Source organism: Apostichopus japonicus, chromosome 21, assembly GCF_037975245.1.
Source record: "Apostichopus japonicus isolate 1M-3 chromosome 21, ASM3797524v1, whole genome shotgun sequence".
NCBI lineage: Eukaryota > Metazoa > Echinodermata > Holothuroidea > Aspidochirotida > Stichopodidae > Apostichopus > Apostichopus japonicus.
In genome coordinates, this window is record NC_092581.1 from 6,597,239 (window position 1) to 6,622,587 (window position 25,349).

At 38.3% G+C, this 25,349-nt stretch overlaps 2 protein-coding genes across 3 annotated transcripts; one reads left to right on the top strand and one right to left on the bottom strand.

The window, feature by feature from the left end:
- Positions 1-1,708: 1,708 nt before the first annotated feature.
- On the bottom strand, positions 1,709-19,758 carry LOC139962750 (centrosomal protein 43-like). Of its 2 annotated transcripts, XM_071963040.1 has the most exons (14): positions 19,598-19,758; positions 13,202-13,310; positions 12,795-12,883; positions 12,348-12,497; positions 11,016-11,033; positions 10,077-10,133; positions 8,645-8,715; positions 8,192-8,253; positions 6,364-6,491; positions 5,673-5,848; positions 4,753-4,889; positions 3,712-3,880; positions 3,267-3,402; positions 1,709-2,865 (listed from the first exon to the last, which is right to left on the bottom strand). In XM_071963040.1, exons 1-14 carry the CDS (start codon positions 19,676-19,678, stop codon positions 2,776-2,778), a joined length of 1,473 nt encoding a protein of 490 aa, XP_071819141.1. In that variant the 5' UTR covers positions 19,679-19,758; the 3' UTR covers positions 1,709-2,775. The 2 variants fall into 2 exon arrangements, with proteins under 2 accessions (XP_071819141.1, XP_071819142.1); XM_071963041.1 differs by lacking the exon at positions 11,016-11,033.
- Positions 19,759-22,842: 3,084 nt separating this feature from the next.
- On the top strand, positions 22,843-25,254 carry LOC139963155 (serine/threonine-protein kinase pim-2-like). The gene is made up of 4 exons (XM_071963700.1): positions 22,843-22,871; positions 23,250-23,361; positions 23,681-24,022; positions 24,242-25,254. Exons 1-4 carry the CDS (start codon positions 22,843-22,845, stop codon positions 24,965-24,967), a joined length of 1,209 nt encoding a protein of 402 aa, XP_071819801.1. The 3' UTR covers positions 24,968-25,254.
- Positions 25,255-25,349: the final 95 nt, after the last annotated feature.

Sequence of the window (25,349 nt, forward strand, 5' to 3'; positions counted from 1 at the left end):
GTCACTGTTCCTCTTTCTCTCCCCGGTGTCTTCGCGTTTAGCTTTTACTCCCTCCTTTTCTCCTTTTTCTCTCTTTCTTCTTTTTCTTTTCCCTTCCTTCCTCCCCTTCTCCTCTTTTTTCTCTCTTTTTTTCCTTTTTTCTTCTCTTTTTTTTCCTCTTCTCTTTTTCTTACCCGGGGGGCGCGCGCCCCCAACGAACCCCCCTGGATACGCACCTGTTAACTGCATCCTCCACGCCCTAGGCATATTTCCCGGCTACAGTTTCGCAATGGCAGAGTCAGACTGACTAAAATTGAATATTAGCAGCGTTTACAGCTATTTTATATGCATATGGCTGCCAAGAAAACACTACTTTTAGACACGGTCAAGGGCGTAGGAACCGGGCGCCAGCCCCCCCCCCAGTGAAAAATATGGGGGGCGGAAGTATCGTTCCGCCCCCCCGCTCCGCAAGTCAGAAAACCCCTTTTTCATTTCCAAATGAGAAAAAAAATCTCATTTGAAGCACCAAATTGCATCTAAGGCCAGGTGAAAATGCAAAATTCTTTACAAAATGGAGTGGGTGTTGAAGTGTGCTATATTGCACCAAATTGCATCTGAGGCCACCTGGAAATGCAAAAAAATTCCAAAGGGGAGGGGGACACCCCCTCCCCTTAGACCCCTCCCCAGGCCGTCCATCAGTCTCCCGCCCCCCCCCACTCAAAAGTACCTTCCTACGCCACTGGACACGGTTGTAGTTGTTTCATTTGCAAACTTTGTTTATTCATCTTAGAGCAGAGTTAACTATCACGTTATTAGGCATATTATATATCGCCACCGAATTTGTCTATATCGAATTTATATATAGGGCTACGTGAGAACCGCAACCACTGAAAACTGTATGTTTTACAGTATGTTTTTATACTTATTTCTAAAAACTCTATTGGTCCTTGACGAAGATGATAAGCAGATTGTTCCTGTGAGAGATAAGTAGCCCCCCGGCCCCTTTCCCCCCCACCAAAAAAAAAATAGGCGCGCTAAGAAAAAGCACTCTATTTTTTGGTAATTCACTATGTTGTCGAATATAATTTGTTGAAAAAAAGGTTTCCCCTTTGTTACATTAACGTAGCATTTGTAGTCAGTAGTCTATGTAGCCTTCAAGCGTAAAACTTATACTCAGTTGCTAACTTGCTTACCCATAGTGATTAATAAGTTTGTGAAATGAGGGCCAGTAGGTACAAATGTATCTAAAAAAAGTTTGGAACAAAAGTGCAGTCGCGAAAGATGGGGTGTCTGACTGACACTGACCGTAGCGTTGACGAGTAGCAGGGGCAGGGTAGGAGGGGGGGGGTGATACTAGGCAGCAGTCGGAATTTTCTAGCTTCAAAACCCATCCAGTTGGAATTTTCAACCACTACACCCCCAATCAGGCCTTAGCTGCGTCCCTGCATAATTGTATAGACATTGTAAACAATGCTTTGACCTTAGCATGTTTGTTGAATGACAGTGCTCAATATGACCCACTGGGTAGCACTAATATTGAACAACTGTGGTGTATGTCTGTGCAATCCAGTTTAAGAAGAAACAGTTTGTATGATTTTATAAAACAACTCAATTACCCATACATAACAAATGAATTTAAATTCCTGAAAATAAAAACTATTGTCTCTACTTCACAATGTGTGGGCAACTTTGGGGAACGTCCATGAAATTCAAAGCAGAGGCAATCATGTTTTTCCAACAACCATCTTTGGTCTGCCTATCAAGGATCATTTTATTCAGTTTACATTAATATCAATGAAACATCACAACAAGAAGTGTTGCCAACATGTCTACTCTACTGCCAACATGTCTGTCAATTGCAAAGACCTCACTTGCAGATGGCAGTCTTGAGAAAGGTTTCAACTTCAAAAACTAAAATCATTCATGTTTATATTACAATGACAATGTTTCCTATTAACCATAGATTTTGGAAGGAAACATAACATAGATATGTATAACATAATACCATTAACAAGAAACATAAGTAATTAAAATACAATGCACACTCTGGTCAATTTAGCTGACCCAGCATATCTGTTAGATGAACAATATCTCTATGTCGGATGTTACCGTCTTGGTGGTAGGAGAAAACTGTATACTTATATTACATTAAAACTCTATTAAGATTCCACTGTTGCTTCAAATGAGAGTGTGACACATCAATACTACATACACTAAAATACAGTGCTCTTTACAGCCTGGGAATAATACAGTGCTGTTTAAAAGGGAATAAAACACTAACTCAAAATTTGAGCTAAGTACAGAGTACAGTGCAAAAAGCTTACAGTCTCTCTCAAATTGTACTGTAGAATGGTAAAATATAATTCACAGAAACACTTTATATGAAAATTGCATCAACATAGAGGCTTGTGAATGAAAGGGCTCGTGTTTGTTTCAATAATTTCATTTATAATCAACATCGTGACATTGTGTGAATGATTTGCACTTTTAAAAAAATAGCTATTTATCATTTACATTACAAACTTTGCAGTACTCACTGTTTATTTATTTGGTAAGAAATAAGGAAATGAATTCAGCACACCACAATGTCTGATTTCTTTTATTTAATTTGATAACTATCCATTAAGCAAGCAGTTGATATATATTTAATTGGATTCTGTAAAAGGTAGAATAATCTTCAACCTACAGCAAACCTACAGAAACAAGAAGACACATTTGTTTCTGAGAGTCATTGATGAAGCTTCAATTGTATTAATAAGAGTTCTTAATCTCCTCTACTGAGGCTGCTTTTTTCTTTCACTTGGTTAACTGTACGTCTTCCATGTAATCAATCTCTCCTCCCTGACTGAATTGTGACAAGGATCTATCAGTTGTTAAGTCATCCATCTGTTGGATAAGAAAGACACCATAAAAAGTTATCTACTTGACATTCTAGTTAAACTCAAAATGTTTGAAATCAAACATATCATGTTATTACGTGAATGATTGGTTGGTAAATGAAAACAAACAGTTTAGGAATTCTCACATAGTGCATTTAAATCCAAGCAGAGTTAATCAATAAGAGCTTCTACTGCTAGTCCTCCCTGTACCCTGCCTCATACAATATGAATCATTCATGCTGGAGCTCAACTGAATTGCTTAGACTGTTACATATGTAAGTGAGCAAAACAAAGCCACAAGATTTAGTGCATGTACTAAAAATTGATGCACATCCTTTAATAATATTGATCGTCTTAGAGAAATCATAACCATGAGAGGTGTTAAAGGCATCATAATAAGAAGCTTACCCTTTCTTGACTACTGGCTAAGAAATCATCGTCTGCTGAGAGTTCCTCTGGTATTTCTTCGCTGATACTATTTTCCATGGACTCACCTCTGCTTTTATGACTTCGTCCTTCTTGGCTAGGACTACCCGGTGAACTGCTGCTCAAAAGGAAAATATCCAATGGAGTTATACATGAGCCCAGAATCTATGATTAAATACTTGTAAAATATTCAATGAAGCTAAATACACTACCTCTCTGTTGAAAGTTGATATTCTTCGTCATATACACACAGAATGCACACATATGATGGTCAAACTGTTTGAAACTGTTTCAATTTAGAAAGCTGAGTGGCTTGAACCTAAGTTGACCAATTACTTAACGATAGCACATGGTTACTAACAGGGACCAATTGCTTCTTGCATATGTGGATTTCAAAATAATCTACAAAACTATCCTTGTCTTTTACCTTTGGAAATCATCTTCATAGTCATCCCCGTCGTCTTGAGACTGAGATTTCTTTCCATTACCATCTCCAGGCGTTCTCTGTTCTTCTGATTTATTCTTTGGTTCATCAAAGTTAAGGCGAGAAATTTTACTGTCCATTTCAGATAAGTCTTTCCAGTCTGGACTCTTGGCTATTAAGTGATTGAATTAAAATGAGAGTTATCTGGCCTTACAGCAATATCGGTACCATAATCACTGAAAATTAATTAATAAAATATTTTATTCAATGACTAGATCTATAAATATATTACTTGTAAAAAGTAGAACAGGTGGAATTGTGATGAGTAGCTGGTGATATGCATAAATACAAAAGGGGTTATCTGTACAAGGGCACAAATTTTAGGCTCATGACCCAGAATCTGCCACAAGACTGAGCCACGACCCACCAGGACCCTCACCTTACTAACCATTATCAGAGCGCATGACAGCTAGCTTGTAATATAATCTTGATGTTGAAACAAATAACAATTGATCTTCCTCAGCAAGCTACGAAAACTGCAGATATTATTCAGACATTTGGAAAATCCTGAAAGCCCCCAAACTATTTTATGGCCCACTTTTGGAGAACGAAATATTTTGTGGACCATTATGATAAGGTCCACATGTAAATTCCCAGTTGACCTGAGTAGCATGTACTAACTCCCAATCCAAAAGTTGCAACGGATAGATTTACACGTCAATTACTATCTGTAACAGGACAGGATGAATTGTCAAGAGTAGTTGGTGCTATTCATAAATCAGCGACTATGTGTACTAACTACTAAAGCATTGCATGTTAAGTCAAATGAAGCACCAGGCATATACTATATTCAAAATCCAAATGTGGGAAACCTTTCTTTTTTGGTATTACTGCTAAAATGAACCAGTCTATTTAACTTATGTTATATGACAACTCACTACCTGTACTGAAGGCTATTAAGAAAAGAATGTCTTGGAAAGAAAGAAGACCAAATTAGACAGCTGTACTTCACTATAATTGAGAGGCAAAAGAGTAAAGTCTGACCTTGCTTGCCAGTGATTGGTGGTGATCCAAGTAGTGATCCAGGTGGACCAAACAAAGAGGGTGCATCTGACAAAGAGCTAAGACCCCCTCCACCCTTTGAAGGACTCCTTGGAGGTGAAGACACCGGAGCTTTCCTTCTGAAAAGAAAGGAACAAGAAAGAAAGACATAATTGATAGGTTAGTTTACACACAGCAAGCTTATATATCCTGTCATGAATTTAAATATTTAGCTGCCAAATGTCCAACATGTATTCCCTCCAACAACTTACATCTGTTATTACAGCTGTTATTACACCAAAGTCTCTTTGTGAAAGGTTACAATCAAACTGTGAACAGCAAACAATGACATCATATATGAAACTAAAGTAAACAGTTGCAACCAGAGGGTACTTGAACTTCATTCTGCTCTGTATTAACAGATCTCTCTTCATCTGATAAATTAAATAAAACTTGTTATTTCTTTAAACATTGATTCTCTTCTATTATATTTTCATGAGTTGCAATGTTTTGTCTCTCACTATTCCAATAACATAATTAATGTTGCCTCCATTAGGCAACAAGTTACCACAAGTGGACCACATGGTAGAGTATCATTCTAAGTATAATAAATAACTGACAGTTACATACATTCAAATGAACAAAATGATTTCTACGGAGAAATGAACAAAGGAACAAAAGATCACAGATCAGTATCAAGACTTTCAAATGATATGTTCAAAGATTTTAACATACTACTATCCTTCTTTGTTTTTGATCTTCTTAAGTTTCACAATATTGGAACAAAAATATATGTGACAAAGCTCATATTGGTATCAATTAGTCTTGATGAGAACAAAGTGTGTTAACCCATCGATTTCAAGAGCTACTTCATTCCCCCCCCCCCCTCCCATTTTTCTTATACCTAAGACCTGTAGACTTACCCAAGTCTGAGTCCTGTTCCAGAGCCAACAAAAGGATCATCAAAGAAATCATCTCTTTCCTCTGAACTGGATCTACTTCTTGACTGTGGAAGTGAGCTCTGGTTTTGATTTTTATTAGCAGATGAAGTTTTCTCTAAGTTTGTGGAACCATTAACCTTTGGCCCTTTCATGTCACTCTGCAATAATGATCATCAGTGAAAAGAACTGCTCTAGGAGGAGTTGAACAATGCAACACAATCAAATATGGAGAATATTTCCTGCTTTTAAGTTATTTTCAACTTGAGTTGACAATTGAGACATCGAAAAGGTAGATGACATAGAGCAGTAATCATATCAGAATAGTATTTGGTTCAAACCTATGAAAGTGATTTACTTGAGCATAGAATCTTTAAGACTAGAGAAGTAAACTGAACAACACTTTATAAATATTTTCAGAAACATTGATAATACAGGCCAGTCGATACCTTCCAAGCAGTTTAAACCTGCACACTTAAGATTCAACTTCAAACATTATTTACACTCTTCCAAAAAGTTATCAGGGGAATCAAGTCATATTCAAATTTTTCTTTGAACTTACCTATGAAAACTGTTAGAGACCACAGTAATTCAGGTTTGATAGTCGATACTTTTTTTTTGGTTAAAGAGCAACGAATCTAGGCTGAACAATTGATTGTGTAGCATTTTATCTTACCTGAGCAGATCCTATGGCAGGTGTCCTCTGAGCTACCGGAACCATGTCACCCGCATGGTGTGCTATGACTCCTCGACATAAGATAAACAACCTCTTGTACATCCCAAGGAACTCATCAAACTCAATACCTAGAAAACAAACATATTGATCAACATTGCTTGCATAGTTTACAACTAACTAACAAAGACCAGCAAAATCTGCAAGCTTCCAACCAAAGCTTATTGATCCAACTCACAGCTACATTACTTGCAACAAAGCTCATCGATCTAACTCACAGCTACATTACTTGAACCATAGCTACACAGCTACATTACTTGCAACCTAAACTCATTGATCAAACTCACAGCTAAATTACTTGCAACCAAAGCTCATTTATCTAACTCACAGCTACATTACTTGAACCATAGCTACACAGCTACATTACCTGCAACCTAAACTCATTGATCCAACTCACAGCTACATTACTTGAAACCAAAGCTATCTAACTCACAGCTACATTACTTGAACCATAGCTACACAGCTACATTACTTGCAACCTAAACTCATTTATCTAACTCACAGCTACATTACTTGAACCATAGCTACACAGCTACATTACTTGCAACCTAAACTCATTGATCCAACTCACAGCTACATTACTTGACACCAAAGCTATCTAACTCACAGCTACATTACTTGAACCATAGCTACACAGCTACATTACTTGCAACCTAAACTCATTTATCTAACTCACAGCTACATTACTTGAACCATAGCTACACAGCTACATTACTTGCAACCTAAACTCATTGATCCAACTCACAGCTACATTACTTGAAACCAAAGCTTATTGATCCAACTCACAGCTACACTACTTGCAACAAAAGCTCATTGATCCAACTCACAGCTACATTACTTTCAACATAAACTCATTGATCCAACTCACAGCAACATTACTTGCAACCTAAACTCATTGATCCAACTCACAGCTACATAACTTGCAACCAAAGCTCATTGATCCAACTCACAGATACATTACTTGAAACCAAAGCTTATTGATCCAACTCACAGCTACATTACTTGCAACCAAAGCTCATTGATCTAACTCACAGCTAATAAACTTTCAACCTAAACTCATCAATCCAACTCACAGCTACATTACTTGCAACAATAGCTCATCGATGTAACTCACAGCTGCATTACTTGCAACCAAAGCTCATTGATCCAACTCACAGATACATTACTTGAAACCAAAGCTTATTGATCCAACTCACAGCTACATTACTTGCAACCAAAGCTCATTGATCCAACTCACAGCTAATAAACTTTCAACCTAAACTCATTGATCCAACTCACAGCTACATTACTTGCAACCTAAACTCATTGATCCAACTCACAGCTACATTACTTGCAACCAAAGCTCATTGATCCAACTCACAGCTACATAGCCTGCAACCAACTTCAGGCAAAATTCGTAAGTCTGATGTCACACTGAGTTTGGTTATTTCATCATCAGTGTCATCATTAAAACCATATCTTCCATATGTTAATAAGAAGCTCCTTGAGTAAGCTGTTGCTTACTTCAAGCTTCTCTTCAAACATGTTCCAAAGATGATTGCTGCATTTCATTTTACTTTATTGTGGTTACTACATAATCTTCAGTAACAAGTTTCACGTTGTGGTGAAAAGAATACGTTCACTAATATATTAGTATTCATAATTGCAAAACAGAGATTTCAACGTGAAATACTTTAAATCTATAAAGTTATTGCAGATAATGTGAGCCTTAGCAAGCCTCTATACACAGGTTTGCAACATTATTTGTGCAGCAAAGAAGTAAAACTCCCACCACTGCTGAAGTCACTATCACCAGCAGAAAACTCATCGTTGACGTATCTCTCCAGCATGTTTCTATTGGAGAAAAAATATTGCATTAATAATAAATCAAAGTTACAGTTTACCATGGTTATCTAATGGATAATTTTACATTTCTTCAAGTACGTTAACTAATCTTATCCCACCTTGCTAACATTTCTTAATAATGGTGAAATCAGTTGCATGCTACTTCTCTGTGCAATAAAAAATGTCGCAGTGATATTGATTCTGATCTATCATACGAGACTGGATTACATGTCTTGAAAACTGAAAGTTATAATTAATTTTTTATTCTTCAGTGACAAGAATCACATATTATTCTAACACCAAGAAAGTACATGAACTTATTGCATATTATGTGTATTTACTATACTCAAACATATCATTCAGTCTTATATGATTTCATACAACTACCAATTTTACTTACTTATGAAAGTGGGGGAACATGTCCATAAATAAATTACGAAGTTCGTTTTTGTCTATAGCACCAGATTTATCCTGTTAAAAAAAGAAATCTTGTTTTAAAACTTACAGCATCGAACAAGTCTTAATAATGGACATATGCAGGGCTCCCTTGCTGTTTGCCGAGTAGCCCCTGCAAAAGACAGCAAAAGTTTGCAAGCCCTTCATGCTTTGCCTTTGGAGCCCTGTACATTGTGAGTAGTACACTCAGTTACACTAAAGGGTAACCTAAATATCTTTGGGAGATTTAGTTTGATCAATCTCAGGTGCGTAGGGAGGAATTTGCCAAGAAAAGGGCAAAGCTTGTAGGCAAACTATCTAAGCGTAGCGCCACCATGAGTTGGCGCAAAGCGTACCCCAAAAATTGGCCGAAATGCCTCCCAGATCGCTGGATATGGCACTTCCCAGGCCTTGTAAATTGCATCTAGCCATTTTTTTTTTGGAAATTACTAGTGATATCATAAAAAATACCAAAAATATACTCATGGGGGGGCAGTCGCCCCCTTCACCCCCCCCTCCCTTGGCTACGGGCCTGATCCATCCTTTGCAATGCAGTAGCCTGATTAGGCGAAAAATACATACATATCATTGAGATCGTTCTTTATTCTTCCTTCGCAAGGACTTTGCTCTTCGACGTTCTTTTTACTTAACTTTTTAAGTCAGTGGGACTTCTCCATTGAGTTAACTGTATGTGAGGGAAATCACACTGACTTTGTTGCGTGAAACTTGACTTGCTCTAGTTGATTTAGGTTCTGGTACCGTTTCATAAATTGTTAATACGAGAACCCCTTCATAGAAATAGTAACCTCCACTTTGGAAATGATATAAGTCAACAATTGGTTGGAAAAAGTAGTGGTGTACATGTCATATGGCACCTACCACGTAAAGAAAGGGGTGATTGATTACTTACATGTACTTACAGGACTTTCAAGGTAAAAGTATTTTTGCGCTGCACGCTGTATGCTGAATATCAACCACATGAGCATTAAACAGTTTTGGCATGTCACTAAAATGATGTAAGAATTGCGTCGACCATAAATGCCGTCAGTGCCCTTCCTCAGATTCAGTTTGCCGTTATGCCCTTCCCATTTGCAGTGATCCCTTCACAATTGGAACCTACCAAGGGCATTTTTGCCATGCCCATTTTGAGGCTTATGTCAAGCCCTGCATATGCATCTTAATTTCTGTAATAATAGCCTATCACTGCTATAAAAGTACACAATGCATGTACCAGGAACTTTAATGCCTTTGCAACGCCATGCAGGCATGTAATTTATTATACAAAGCTTTGCTTGTGTCGGAACAAATTAAGAAGGGAAAGACACTATTTAAAGAGTACTTGGTTTATACAAATCCACTGACTTAAGACTACCACAGGTTTGTGAATATGAACAAACCTTGTCATAATGTTCAAACTTCTGCTTTGCATCCTGAATTTGAGCTGCTGACAAATGCTGAAAAGAGAATTAAGATCATTTGGTGATTTTTCAGTTCACTAAACCTGGAAATATCTTATCGGTGCAGGGAGTGAAGAGGTGCTGATTATGTATGTATGTATGTATATGTGATCTTCCCGCAAGCAGGAACTCGCGAAAGAAGCCATGGAGGCTTGTAGACTCGCAAGCTGACCGAAGCCAATCTCTCGGCACACATCCATTTAACGTCCATGTCGGGAAGTTGTTATTGAACAACACCCTTGCCAGACGACACACATTGCTGTCGGCGGGGAATCGAACCGGGGATCTCATGACTGGGAGACGCCGGCGTTAACCACTAGGCTATACACTCCGCCCCTATGAAGTCAGAAGTGCTATAACTGCAGGAATAGCTTTCAACTGTGTACAGTAACCAGAAATCATGGTTTAATGTTCAGCAAGTCCTCTCATTTACATATTGTGACTTAGCATATGCTGAATATCTTAAGACAAGTTTATTCATCGCTTTTGGTAAGTTTTCAACAAGACTGGATACCTTGAGTTCATAACATTATTACTGAAGCTGAATGGGGATTTGTTGCACATCCTCAGAGCGTTCCACCATGCTAAATAACCTTGTGAAAGTTAGATTCTATATTTATATGGCTTTGAAGACTTTTACATTATGACCACTGCTGAACTGAAATGTTTGAATTCACTTAAAACAACACCAAGTATGACAAAATTTTCCATTTTGATATGCAGTGCTTACAAGGTTTCACTAACAAACACTTGTACAGACAAACTGATACACAATGGCCATTCAAGTACTGTATATAGGCTAGCAGACAATTTTCTGAATGCAGAAAGTCATATTCAAAGCAAAGTTTTATTGTGCATCGAAACAGCAAGAAAAATTACCTCAGGAATCTGCTGACCCTGATGTTAAGAAAGAAGAATGGAAGATAAAATTAATTAAGAGTGTTAATTGAAGAAATTAAGGAAACAAATTAAACAATTTGTGCAACCACAGTAATTAAGTAGGTAACAAAAAGAATGAAAGGTACCAATCGACTCAAAGGCAACAACAAAATCTACAACTATATGAAAGATCTCCTATTGGAGACTCTTTCTATTGACTCACTGCACAATGCCTACAGGTCAAATAGCCTGTCTTATAACAATAGTTTCATCCTGCAAAACAATCTTTCTTAATGCCTAGAAGTGAGCAGATATCTCAGAGTATTACAATCAAAAAGTACAGTGTGGATAGGAGAGTGTTAGTAAGTCATGTAAGTTAGCAAACATTTCTGCAACCACCCTACTAGTCTGAGTAGTAGTTAGCTGTAGTCTGAGTAGTACTAGCTGTAGTCTGAGTAGTACTAGCTGTAGTCTGAGTAGTACTAGCTGTAGTCTGAGTAGTACTAGCTGTAGTCTGAGTAGTGCTAGCTGTAGTCTGAGTAGTGCTAGCTGTAGTCTGAGTAGTACTAGCTGTAGTCTGAGTTGTACTAGCTGTAGTCTGAGTAGTACTAGCTGTAGTCTGAGTAGTACTAGCTGTAGTCTGAGTAGTACTAGCTGTAGTCAGAGTAGTACTAGCTGTAGTCTGAGTAGTACTAGCTATAGTCTGAGTAGTAGTTAGCTGTAGTCTGAGTAGTACTAGCTGTAGTCTGAGTAGTAGTTAGCTGTAGTCTGAGTAGTACTAGCTGTAGTCTGAGTAGTAGTTAGCTGTAGTCTGAGTAGTACTAGCTGTAGTCTGAGTAGTACTAGCTGTAGTCTGAGTAGTACTAGCTGTAGTCTGAGTAGTACTAGCTGTAGTCTGAGTAGTACTAGCTGTAGTCTGAGTAGTAGTTAGCTGTAGTCTGAGTAGTACTAGCTGTAGTCTGAGTAGTACTAGCTGTAGTCTGAGTAGTACTAGCTATAGTCTGAGTAGTAGTTAGCTGTAGTCTGAGTAGTACTAGCTGTAGTCTGAGTAGTAGTTAGCTGTAGTCTGAGTAGTACTAGCTCTGGTCTGTGTCGTACTAGCTGTAGTCTGAGTAGTACTAGAGCTGTAGTCTGAGTAGTACTAGCTGTAGTCTGAGTAGTACTAGCTGTAGTCTGAGTAGTACTAGAGCTGTAGTCTGAGTAGTACTAGGTGTAGTCTGAGTAGTACTAGCTGTAGTCTGAGTAGTTCTGTACTAGCTGTAGTCTGAGTAGTACTAGCTGTAGTCTGAGTAGTACTAGCTGTAGTCCGAGTAGTACTAGCTCCAACCTTACCAGTAAGTTAGTCCCTAGAGACTTTGGTTGTCCCTGCGATTGATTTGTCTTCTCCAACAACTCCAATATTAAAGGTTTCTTCTCTGTGGACTCAGATGATTCCAAATTTAGCCTCTTTCTTAGTTCCGCTCTTTTTTCACACTTGCCCTTCTAAAGAAAAAAAGCATTCCAAAAATAAAATCTAACATGTTGACACAAAAGCTATCAGAATCTTAGATGATAAACCTAAGAGGTCCAGCTACAAATTTCCCATGAAATAAGAATGGCAACATAAGTGTAGTGATGAGTGAATATGGGGTCAAACTAATATCTGACTGCTAGCAACCATGCAATCATATCTAACAAATGCATCATCATATAGAGTTTGAATCTCAAATACATTGTCACACAACATTAAAGGAAGGAGCCAGATCAGAAAAGATCATAACAAAGTTAAAAGCTACAAACCAAATTTGCCTCTGGATTGAACACAGCAGCAGTGAAATCCAGATTAAAAAAATTCAGAAACTCCAGAACGAGATTTGCAACAGTAAGACCTGAGCAAGATGAACAAGAGAAGAACAAAAAGTACAGCACCAAACAAGAGTAAACTTCATGTAGTATTGATTTTACTTAGCATTATATTTGGGATAATTGAGGGAGAAGCCTTAACTTGCAGTGAACTCATCCCATTTAGTTTATGAATTACATATGTGAGTATGAATAACAATGTGTCGAAATTGAATGAAAATTTTGTGAAAGTGTTTAGAGTATATCTTTTGTCAGTCAAAATACCTTTACCCTTCAAGGTGATAGCAAATCTTTTTACTGAAGCCGTTTACTGAACACCAAGACTGACATTTAACATGTATTACCATCTTTAGACTGAAGAAAGGTTTTCAATTCTTGATTGATGTATGAAGTCTTCTTCTGCTGATGTTGTTGCTCCTCCAAAGCAAGAAACACACTGGCCCGGAGTTCTGCCTGAATATATTAAAAAAGGCAAATGTTCACATACTGTACTATCCAAAATAGAACATGTTATGCAAATAGACTGTCATTAAGTTTATTTCTATAATATAAATAGTACACTAACACACAAACTGTACATAAGGTCAATAAGGTGAATAGAATGAGAAGCAAGACTTTAACAAGCATGTAACAGGGGACTGTTCGGCACAGGGTGACGAACAAACATAGAGTCGTTAATTACTTACTGAATTTGGCGGAAACTTTGTAACGTATTGATACCAAAAAAAAGGTGGTGTTTTTTGTTTGAATATCTACACTTAGAGTGACCATTTTTTCTCCAGAAAATTTGGTCACATGATATTAAATTGCTCCCTGTACTGTACGTTGAAAGAGAAAGGTGGCATTTTGAGGATTGACGGTGGTCCTTTGTTTCAAAGATATGCCCAAGTTTACAATACTTCATCCAGAAACAAATTTTCTGAGATAAAAAAATCCAATCCCAAAAGAAAATGGGACAGAAACTTGAAGTATCTTTATTCATCACTTTAGTATAACAGCAAACAATTCAACAATGTACTGTAGGTTGTCTTTATATGTGAGCAATGAATGTTTGCGGTTGTAAACAATCACAGCTTTATTTGATTCAAGCTGTCTCTAAGATCAGGAGGCTAAAAAGAGACAAATTAAAATTATTGTGAGCCTTTTTCAAATTTGAATACATTCCCGGACAGCACAGGTTTTAACCTGTTCCCCATAATAGTCCATCGGGGCAGGCTTGATATCGTTCACTGTCATTGCACATATTTAGTACCAAGGTTTGACCACATATTCTGGTGTGTTTTCATATGCTAAAACAATTCTGGATGTTGGATGGTTCTGGAAGTGTTATTTTAAGGGTAAACAGCAGTTTAAGACGGACTCATTCAGTCCGCTTTGCATTATTAGGACTTCTCTGATGCAGCAATTTTTTCAGTAAAGAGCTAATCAAAATACAGGTTGATACAGTATTTTGAATTGTCCTGTCGGTCACACTGTGGTTCACCCTTAATTGTTTCACTGGAACTCAACTGACTAATAAGCAATCTGATAATCCATTTATTTAAATTTGGTTTGGTTTGTTGCAGATGAAAGTGCTGGCCCATCGGCATCAAAGAAAAGGATATTTGCGGTGCTTTCTCTCCAGAGATTTCTCTGGCACAACAAAACTTGTGGAAAATCAGGGCTCAAGTTTTCGAAAGGAAGATTTCTTCCTAAGCCTGTGGCTTTGGGTGTTGGTCATGTTGACAGTGACGAGGAAGTCATATAACTCAGAAAGGATTGTTTGTGTATAACCAAAGCATAACCTGGTTAATGTTTTGTTTATGTTTATCATTTTCCATTTTTGTTATTCATTTGATCTTTTCCTTTCCTTTTCTTATTTTGGTTTATTCATTTGACAATGAATAACTTACCTTGGTAGATTGAGGAGTTCCCTAAAGTTTCCCTTTTTTTTCTAACTACTACAGGGCAACAGTTTGTGGTCTGTGTGACCTTGGTCACTTTTACACAAAGTAATTGTTTTGTGTGGTCCTTGTTTTCTAGGAATACATGTGGTGGCTCCAAGCCTCTATCAATATACAGTTTAATAGCTGTTTTGTTTTGGTAGGAATATTCTTGGTGATGGATGTGTATCTTCAAATTTATTTAAGGAAACTGATGAGACCCATTTATAAGTTTATAATTTGAGGTTAAGTAATGTGTTTGGTAATTATTTAGTAACTAAATTGACAGCTGATAGGTCAATGGACCCCAGATACCAGGGAGTGAAGAGCAAGCTGGTCTAGAGCCGTCCAGAAAGCCAACCTACCCTAGAGACGTCCCCCAACACAGAGAACCTGCCCCCGAAGTAACATAAGGAAGCAATTATATTTCGCGACTTTGTATTTGGTTGACCCGCGCCGCGATTGTGTTCTCATTTCGTTAGGACTTTTAAGCATTTTATTTTCCAATAAGTTCAGTGGATTTCTTGTTAGACGTAACAGCTCTGATAAGATCTGTTGTAGTTACCCATTAAATCATTTACATATTTCTTTTAGTTTTAGTGACCCCATTGTTTTTAATACAAGATTCATATGCACAGGAAACCTTCTATTTTTCCTTAATATGTTCATTTTTGTGTGAGCGTTACGCCTTTTCAAGTTGTCCCCAGGATCTCAGAGTTTACCGGCCCTACTCTCATGGAAAGGTGCTACTTGTAATTTTCCCAAACCTAAAATTATATATTTTTGCCCTGGTCACTGCGTTTTGACCAGCTACATTTGCGTTAAAAGGTGAGACTCAAGGCAGACTTCAGGAGACAGACAGTGTTTAAAAATGCATTTATTCAAACTATGTTTAAATATCACAACATAATTTTGTTGTTTTCTTCGAAAAATAACACTGCCTTAAGAATGCAACAACTCTTAAAATATTCTTTGGACATTCCTCTATAACTTCAGCTAAAACATCCTGGTTCTTAATACTGTATTTAATTATGTTATCATCTTGCTGTGACAATGAACTGCTCTGTTTTAATTTTCGTACAGTACTGTACAACGTATAAGAGTGACGTTATCTGGTTATTGTTTACTCCTTACATAACACCTCTCTTAGCACCCAACAACTGTTAAAATATTCTTCAGACATTCCTATATAGTTTTGAACCAACACTACCTGGTCCTAAACACTGTTAGTACAAGAACATTTCAATTATGTTACTGTATCATCTTGCTGTGACAAGAAACTGCTTTAGTTTCATTATCGTACAACATATAAGTGACATCATTTGTTTGTTTTTTACTCGAAAATAACACCTCTCCAATCATCTTGGTTCTAATCAGTTCAAGAGCATTTAAATGCCATTTTGATGTTGCTGTGACAAGGAACTGCTTTGTTGTAATTGTCGTACACCATATAAGAGTGACCTCATTTCTCATTTGTTTGTTGTTTACTCGTAAAGAACACCTCTCCAATCATCCAACATTGCGAAAAATGTTCCCAAATCCCAGGACATCCCTCTACAACTTCAACCAACAAACCTTAGTACTCAATATGTGCAACAAAACTTGTTTTTTAGGCACTTTTTGAAGCCTAACCCTGATGGACTATGACATCATATGTTTATTGTTTACTTGTAAAGTATTACCTCTTTTAGCATACAACAACTCTTCAAGTATTTTTTCTTTACAACATCCAACCAACAAACCTTGGTTCTAAATAGGTTCAGTAACATTTAAAAACTACTATCATGTTCAGTAATGTTATAAGTCCCACGGACGCAACCCCCTGAAAAAATTTGCGTCCCGTAAAAAAAGCTTGCGTCCCGATCGAAAACCAATTACGTGTACTTGTATCGTTTGCCCTACTGTTACTAATACTAGTGTAGTATCACTGCCTATACTTTGTGAATGTTATACACAATATATAGGGCAGAAATGCTCAGTGCTTTAGCTTCGCTGTTTTTTTAAGGGCGGCACAGCCCGCCCCTCCTTTCCACCACCCTGCCGTTTCAACCCTATTTTTACCCCCAGTCCCCCCCCCCCATCCTTCATCGGCCCTTCTACTTCCCTACTCGCCAACTCCGTAGTAGCTCCGTGCTTTGACCTTGCAGCGATTCCAACTACCAACTCTTCAAAAATCCCAGTACCTACAGTCTGCATATCTCTCGCTAAATTCCACAGTTCACTGTACTACTGTACTGCATGTACATGCCTGTTCGAGCTTCATTTTCAACTACACATGCGCAAATCCTTAAAATGTGATCCAACATTTATCCTGGGCTCTTAGCAAGCAATGATCTATACGAAAATTACAGTAGGTCTATGTAAATAGCTATGTAGATTTAATGATAAAATCAGTTCAAAGTTCTAAAGTACAGTAGTTTACACAAGAATGTTACGCCAAAATAACATTTACTGAAGCACATGCTTAATTAGACTGCAAAAAATTTTTGCAACAGAAACTACTGATGGTAAGAATGCACATTTAAACATTAGCAACTCTTAATGCAGAGAGAAGAATCATACTGTGAGCTGAAATATCCTGTTCAGGATCAGAGATGTGAGCTTCCCACAAAATTCATAGATTGTCTCCACTCATAAACATTTTCTGATCAAAACAATGATTCAAATATTACGTGATAAGTCTCAGAAACAATGCAAGTGCATCTTCGTTGTCAAAAGGTATACGTACTGTATGTGACAAGGCCTAACGTTCTGATATTGGAGTGCACACACATGATAGCCTATACCTCAAACTTCACTATCTCTACACAGGGGAAAGTAACGTTTGCAAGTAATTGTTGTTAAACAACATACTCGTGTTCATTGATAACTACAGATGCAAGAATTTTCACAGACAATGGATGGGGACTATTAACCAATGAAATCACAGGAACGTTGGAAAAGCATCATTGTCTATTTTTAGCATGAAAATCTCCGTAATGGGGTGTTGTTAACCCTGTACCTTGCGGTTGATCGTTATAACATATCTATTTTCAAACAAATTCAATGATCTGTAGGAGTAGGAGAACTTTTGGTTCTTGTAAGAAGAAGTTGTGTTTTTTTGAAAGAAATAATGAAAGATGTTCATTAAAAAATGTGTTTTGTTATGTTTTCCGATGACCTAGTTGTGAGTGTGTATATTTGGGGTTTGTTTCTCAAAAAAGAAAGTTTGCGTCTGCCGGACACAAGCAATTTGAAAAGTTTGCATCCCTGGCTAAAACATTGCGTCCGGGACGCTGAATCCTGCGCTTGTAACAATATTGATGTTGCTGTGAATAGTCGTTGCTGATTTTTAAATTAGCCCACACTTCGTAGTGAGGTTATTTGTTGTTTACACATAAGATAACATCTCTCCAAACATCCATCAACTCCTAAGACAATCTCAGGACATCCCTCTATAACTGTCAACAAAAACATTTAGGTTTTAATCAGTTCAAGAGCATTAAAATGCCATTTTCATGTTGCTGTGACAAGGAACTGCTTCTTTGTATTTGTCATATAAGAGTGACATCATTTGTTTGTTTTTAACTCGAAAAATAACACCTCTCCAGTCATCCAACATCCCTCTACAACTTCAAACCAACAAACCTTGGTACAAAATATGTGCAACGAAACTTGTTTTTTAAGCACTTTTTGAAGCCTGCCCCGATGGACTATAAACTACTACTATGATTGTCTCTAGCACGGGTACCTCCCCACCACAACAACTCTGTAGTGTTGTTCCCACTGGGTGCTAGGTAAATTTGTGGAACAAATATCAATATTCATTCTCTGAAATCATGGAGCATGTATTGACCTCCATTTTCATATTCTTTCCACCAACATTAATTGTTATAATGTATGGTCTCCCCTTACCTGAGGTGTAATTAATAATCTTGCCTACACTGTACAGTCCATACTGTACATCAGATGTCACATCATTGTTTAAGTGTTTACCGTTGACTTTGACAATTTTGACTCCTGAACTTGCCTGTTGCCATGGTGATCCTGAAATCAATGTTTGTGAGCAACGTCTGTAGCACCAATAGACCTAGCCGTGTTGTTGTTGCACGTGTTGGATTGCCCCGTCAATTCGTTTGCGATGCATTTCACTTAATTTGTGTCTTCAAAACTGAGATTTTTTAGTGCTAAGTAATCGTCTCTGTATCCTGGCCATGCTTGGATTTAACCTAGAAAACCAGTCTATCCGTGAGTGTCCTATCAAAAAGTCCCCAAAATACAGGTAGATGCAAGTGTTTTCAAGCATACAGTGTACTTAGATACGGTCTCTGAATTATCCTGCTATGATTATCGGCTCTGGTTGATCAGGCTGTGGTGATAAACTTATCAGATCTCCAGGTTGTACACTTTTCATTTAATATTTCATTCATGACATTAAAAATGTGACTGGAATTGAGTTACCCCTGATTGTTCTCTGACCATTGACAATGCCTTTGCCTTGAAACTGAAAGATAGCAAATTAGCACTTACATACAACTAGGCTCACTGTTTCCGTTCTATAATCACTACTGCAATGATCATTTTCCACAAAATCGGGCACATAAGCATTGCAATACTGTTTCTTTACCCGAAGATCAGATAAAGAAGCAAGAAAACCATCCTTATTTCCCCTTCGAATGGTTCATACATCATACCATGCATGACATTCACCTATTCGCATAACGGGTACCAAAGATCTAGGCTAGGCCTAGAACTAGCTTTGAATGGTCGCAACTTCCGACACGTAATTGTATCAAAGATTTTTTCAATTTTCAGGGGGAAAAAATTAAATTTCCTCACCCGTATCTTGCCTAACACTCCACTTGTCTCTAACGTCTGTGCGACGAGATCTCGAAGCTCTGTGTCCTCGTCAGCCGACATTTTCTTATAATTCGAGATGTACTTTTACGATTCTACTATTTACTAATTGGACCAATGTGGAGTTAGCCTAAACTGACATTTCTATCAGTTTGCCCTATGTCTATGGTAGGCCATACGGGCAATAATTGCTGGTTAAATGCCCGTACAAAGTAAAATTCTTACAGGTATTAATTCTATTTTATACCGGCATTAATTCTCAGCCAATCACCATGCAGCTTCACATGCCGGTATTAAAAAGAATGAATACCGACATTAAATAGAATTAATTCCGGTATTAAATAGAATTTATACCGGCATTAAATAGTACTAATACTGGCATTAAATGGAATCATTACCGGCATTAAAGGGTGTGAAGACTCGCGCAAAAAGAAACGTCTAATGCCGGTAATCTGACCTAGTTTCGAAATGAGGGTAACAGAATTGTTAGACACTACGATCGATCCCAGAAAGTACACTCACAGCTTGCTACCGTTGGTAATTAGACACTAGTGTACAGTCAGTACATACAGCTGCGGTCAATACCCACAGCACAGTGTATAAACGATACAGCGATGGACATCTCAAGTAATACATTTACATGTGGCAAGCACCTAACGCCTTTGGCGCACTGGTCTATATACTAGTATATACACCACTTCTTAACTATGGTAGTTTAGATCAATGGTTTAATCCGGCATAGCAGATATGATGAGCGTAGATCTGTTATAGCGTCTGCGCACTGCTACGAACAACATACACATACGTAGGCACGCGTTTGTGCTGGCGTCCGTTCTTAATTGTGGGTACGAAGTAAAAGACTATGGACGACCTTGGTCATCCATAGTCGCACATAGAAGATTGAGATTTTTCGGTCATGTAGCAAGACTCAAGGAGGACGCTCCAGTAAAGGTTGCTGTATTGAGACATACTGCTAAACCAGTAGGAAGGCCCGTGACTACCTTGCTTGGAAATATAAAGTCGCAATTTAAGGACACTAACATTAACAATTTCGAGGAAGCAATAAACCTTGCACAAGATCGTGAAACGTGGCGGAGGTTGATTACTGAGCATGTCGGATAGACGAGACTCAACTTACTACTACTAAGTATAAGAGTCAGACACCCTATACGATCAGCGATATACAACATCTTTACTTCACGTGGTTTATAGCTCAGTAATTAGTACTTGACACCTCCCTTCACCCGCGCGCGCATCCTGTATGAGAGGTATTTGCGTGAGCGCTACAACGAAATCTAAAAGACGCGACATCAACCAAAAAGCTCACACAAGGTAGCAAGTACTAAAACTATATGTACTCACCCCTTGTATACGCGCGCGCCCATTGTTTTTATACCTATTGTGACGAAGTAGTGGTACTTCACATCTAAGGTGACAACAATGGAAGAGTAAAACATATATACGACATATGTATTTTGCTATACAAGCGTTATATACGTACTTTCGAAAGCTTCAAGAAATCTCCGTGATTTTATCAAAAACATCAGAATGAATCAAAAACTTACTTTTGATTTGCTTCGCTTGGCTGGTAAGTAAGTCAGCAATGTGTACTCAATGTACATAGTTTTTACATGTAAATACAGATTTTATCAGCGTTTGGGTTAAACCTCAAGAAGAAAAATGTGTGGGTTACACCCCCCCCCTACCCCCATCCCACTCCACGTTAATGTAAAAGTCTGAAAAGATAATAATTTATAGTGTTTATTTAATATCAAGGACCAGTTGTTTCTTTAAGGATGTTTTTAGGCATATTACTGTAATAATATGTAAACCCACAGTAGATGTAACATGCAGCAGCATGGACGACAATTCCACGCTATAGCTACTGGGTGACAACCATAGATCAATCAATCATGAGGCCTATCATAAGTATATATATTAATGTCACCCCAGCAAATGCAACACAGTGGGTAAACTGTGATGTCATCAAGGGAAATGTTCCTTAAATGCTTGTAATTAGGTCCTTCAAAACTGATGTATGGAATTCATGTTGAGCTATTAACGATTTCATGCTTAATATTTTTATTAACAAAACAGTTTCTTAAAAAGACACGTGCTCATTTTGAAATAACTTGGTTTCAACATACATTTAAGGGGACGATGGGGTAGGAGAGCCTGGACTACAGCACACTACGAATAGTGTTACTTAATTTAATTTTTATTCGACACTGTTTTATGTTTTCAGGTTTACTTGGCTTCTGTAAGGATTCAAGAAACCGTCATGTTGGAAGAGAGATAGACTCAGTGTTTGATACACTGGCCATGGACATGGGCGTCAGCAGGTTTCAGAAAGTGAGGGGGACAATATACTATCTAAGCGGAGCGCCACCATTGGTTGGCGCGTAGCGTACCAGAAAATTTAGGGTACATAAGACCCCCTAGATCGCAGGAGACGGCCTTCCTGAGTCGTTTTTAGTTACATCAGAACCAGATCTGTGAGGAGAAATTTTGTCTCACAAAACTAAATTCCGACAGAAAGTACTGGTAGAAAGATGCCGTTCTGACACCAAGGGAGACGAATTACACAGCGTCCATCTCAAACGAAATATTGAAAAAGTGGCGCCGTCACCTCCGGGATGAGTGGAGTGGTATATATAATACATGCATGTAGGTGCGAGACGTCAGTTGTTATGTGCCCAGGTACTTTAATAATAATAATCAGAAAAAGGCACCGCGCGCAGAGCGTGTGTAGCGCCTAGCCGGCACTCAACAATAAAGATCTACCATATCCGGCGAATACATGTAGCCTTAATTACTTAACCCCAACCCCCTATTCGTCCGTCCAGTCCAAGGGACTGGAGGTAGTGATATGAACATAGTAACTCATCACCATCTACCTGTATGGCTTACCTAATCCCTTGGAACCCATACAAACAACATGTGTGCAAGATTCAATACACTTTCGAATGGTCTCCCCCCCCCCCGAACGAATTAAATGGGCAGATTTAGGATATTGGGAGAATGGGAGATAAATGACGGTGCAAGTGATAGATAGCAGGGGCCCAGGGAGTCCAGATTTCTTGACCTTAAATAGAAAATCGCGCATATGCATGTGATTTTTTTTAATAACTACTCTGAAAAGTGGGTGGGACAAATTATATGATATCCCCTCCACTTTTGAAAGTGGGGGGACATGTCCCCCCCCCGTCCCCCACCTGTAGACGCCCATGGCCATGGATGACAGCTCTTTGCTGAAGTAAGTCAAGACATAAGGTTACGAGGTAGCTACTTGGGTGGGAGGCTATTCGCTGTGAGAAGGAAATGTGGACATGGAGTACTCTACCATTTCAATTTACTAGTAAATATAATCAATCTGCACCCTCATGAGCAGCGAATAGAAAAATATTTAACTGAAAAGCTGAATTGAATTCTTCACCCCATAAGTTATTAAACTTGGCTATCTTTGCAGATTGGATGACATAAAACTATTATTGATCATCTCTAGCGCTAATTCAATGCTAGAGTAAGCTTAGTAATATACATGGAACGCCAGGAGATTCTTCTTTACCAATTTGATCTCAGCTTATAGAAAGCCACTGTATCAGCATTTTAACATTTTAACTTTCTTATACAGGAGCTACAAGGAGGTTGAAGATCAAAATCTCAAACTTGAACAAGATCTTCGTTTCTGTCGTTGCCGAGGACCAATGGCCGGTCCTAACGGACAAAATGACAAGAAAAGAAAGGTTTGTTTATTATAATAGCTCATCAGTTATTACTTCGTTCTGATTTAATGTCGAAAATAATAACAAAGGCGTATACTTGGTGGTTTACAAAAGAATGGAAAATAAATCAAACAAAGGTTGATGAAAGAAAACATTAAAAAAATATGTCTACAACTTTCATCAGAAATTGTAGTACCTCGAAATTGACACATGAAACTGAAAGTAAATGTCTTACAAAGTAATTCATAATTCTCCCAGTCAAATTACAACACCTCTTTTTGTGAAAGTTACATTCTACAACCACTGCTTTCTGTTAACCAAGGCCTCTTTGTCTCCACAGAGGACTCGTAAGAGTACGTCAACTAGCAGTGGAGGAAGCACCAGTTATGGTAGCAGCGGTAGGCCTAGTAATACTAGTAACAGCGGCGGTGCTGTTGGTTACGGAGGTGGGAATACTGGTAACGGTGCCAGTACTCACAATAATGGCAGTCGGGCTAGCGGTGGCAGAAGCAGTACCGGTTCCACTTCTAGTTCCAGTCGACAGGTGTCAGTACCACGTGACAACATGGCCATGGTCAAGGCAGAAGTGCGAAGATCCGGTTACGAGCTTCTTAATGATCAGCTTGGTAGAGGTGGTTTTGGTTTGGCCTACAACGGAAGACCTCTGAACAACTCCGGTCAGGTAAATAATAGATTTTCTAAGAAATCTGTCTAAATTTGGATCCTTAAAGTCAAACTTAACGTAATGTGCAGTTGGGCATTTAATTCCATATGTAGTTTCGATATTGTTGTTGGCTCGATATTTTTAACGGTGTTTTTTCTTATTACATTGATATTATTTGAAAATTAGCTCATATTTTCAATATTACTTAATTAGCCTTCTCTTGTGATGTCTTTACAGGAGGTTGCCATCAAGCTTACCTTATGCGATGATATTTATTCGTGCACCAATCTCCCAGGTCAGAATGATCAGATACCTGTAGAGGCAGCAGCTCTTAACGCACTGGAATCTGTGACCAGTGTTGTGGATCTTCTCGGCTTCGGTGAAGTCTCCCTGGGCTGGGATGATGTGTTCTTCTTTGTGATGGAGAAACCAATGGGATGCCTCTCGTTCGATACATATTTAAGGCAACACAAGCCCATGCTTCCGTTTGTGGCCTTCTCCTTCCTCAAACAGCTCGTATCGATGGTGTTGGCTATTCATCAATGTGGCTGGTTACATGGAGACCTGAAACCCAGTAACTTGTTGATGTGTGCTCAAGACCAGCTAAAAGCCATCGATTGTGGTCTAGCCAAGAAGGTCGTAAATGGTAAGTGTATCGTAACATCAGCTGGCGGTACAAAGGTATGGAACATGGCTCCCGAACGACGTAACGCTGGATCGTGCGACTTGGTCAAGTCTACTGTCTGGTCTGTGGGTGTGATGTGTTATTACATGATCTTTGGACGGCTACCTTTCTCTTCTCTGAAGAAAGCACAAAAGAAGCCTCTAAAATTGCATTGCAACATCCCCATTGGAGCTAAAACTATTCTACAGCGTTTATTGGATCCCGATCCGAACAGACGAGTAGTTATTGAGGATTTAGAGCAGCTGATCCAGACACACGCTCCTCTTAGTAACATCTGATAAGTTGTAAAGAGAACGTCATTCCTGTCACCGACCCAGGAGCGAACCTTTTAGACAATTGACTAGAGTTTCTATTCATAAAACTTCCAATCCTATTATCAGAAGTGAACTATGTTTTCCTCCAGTGAAGAACAAATTGATCCATTCTGCAGATTTTCTTGGGACTTGATCCGAAGAGACGTTGTTGGGGATCAATAAGAACTGATCAAGGCACACTGCACAACATGGTTGGTCGCTTGCCAAGAAACTACTTTCGAGCATTTGCCATGGTGACTTGATATTCATGGTGTTCGCTGCTACTTTTGTGCATAAATTATACATTGTCTTTCCTTAATGAAGGATAAATACAGTAATTAAATTAAGTAATTAAACAACATCTTTG

What these genes read in the sequence shown, in the direction of transcription:
- LOC139962750 (XM_071963040.1), bottom strand. Translation starts at nt 19,678, where the DNA reads ATGTCGGCTGACGAGGACACAGAGCTTCGAGATCTCGTCGCACAGACG. An exon ending in CTTTCTTCAGTCTAAAGATG is followed by an intron (nt 12,884 to 13,201) that starts GTAATACATGTT and finishes CATCTTGCTCAG; the next exon opens with GTCTTACTGTTGCAAATCTC. An exon ending in TCAATCCAGAGGCAAATTTG is followed by an intron (nt 12,498 to 12,794) that starts GTTTGTAGCTTT and finishes TTTTTTCTTTAG; the next exon opens with AAGGGCAAGTGTGAAAAAAG.
- LOC139963155 (XM_071963700.1), top strand. Translation starts at nt 22,843, where the DNA reads ATGGCCATGGATGACAGCTCTTTGCTGAA. An exon ending in GATGACAGCTCTTTGCTGAA is followed by an intron (nt 22,872 to 23,249) that starts GTAAGTCAAGAC and finishes TTTCTTATACAG; the next exon opens with GAGCTACAAGGAGGTTGAAG. An exon ending in AAAATGACAAGAAAAGAAAG is followed by an intron (nt 23,362 to 23,680) that starts GTTTGTTTATTA and finishes TTGTCTCCACAG; the next exon opens with AGGACTCGTAAGAGTACGTC.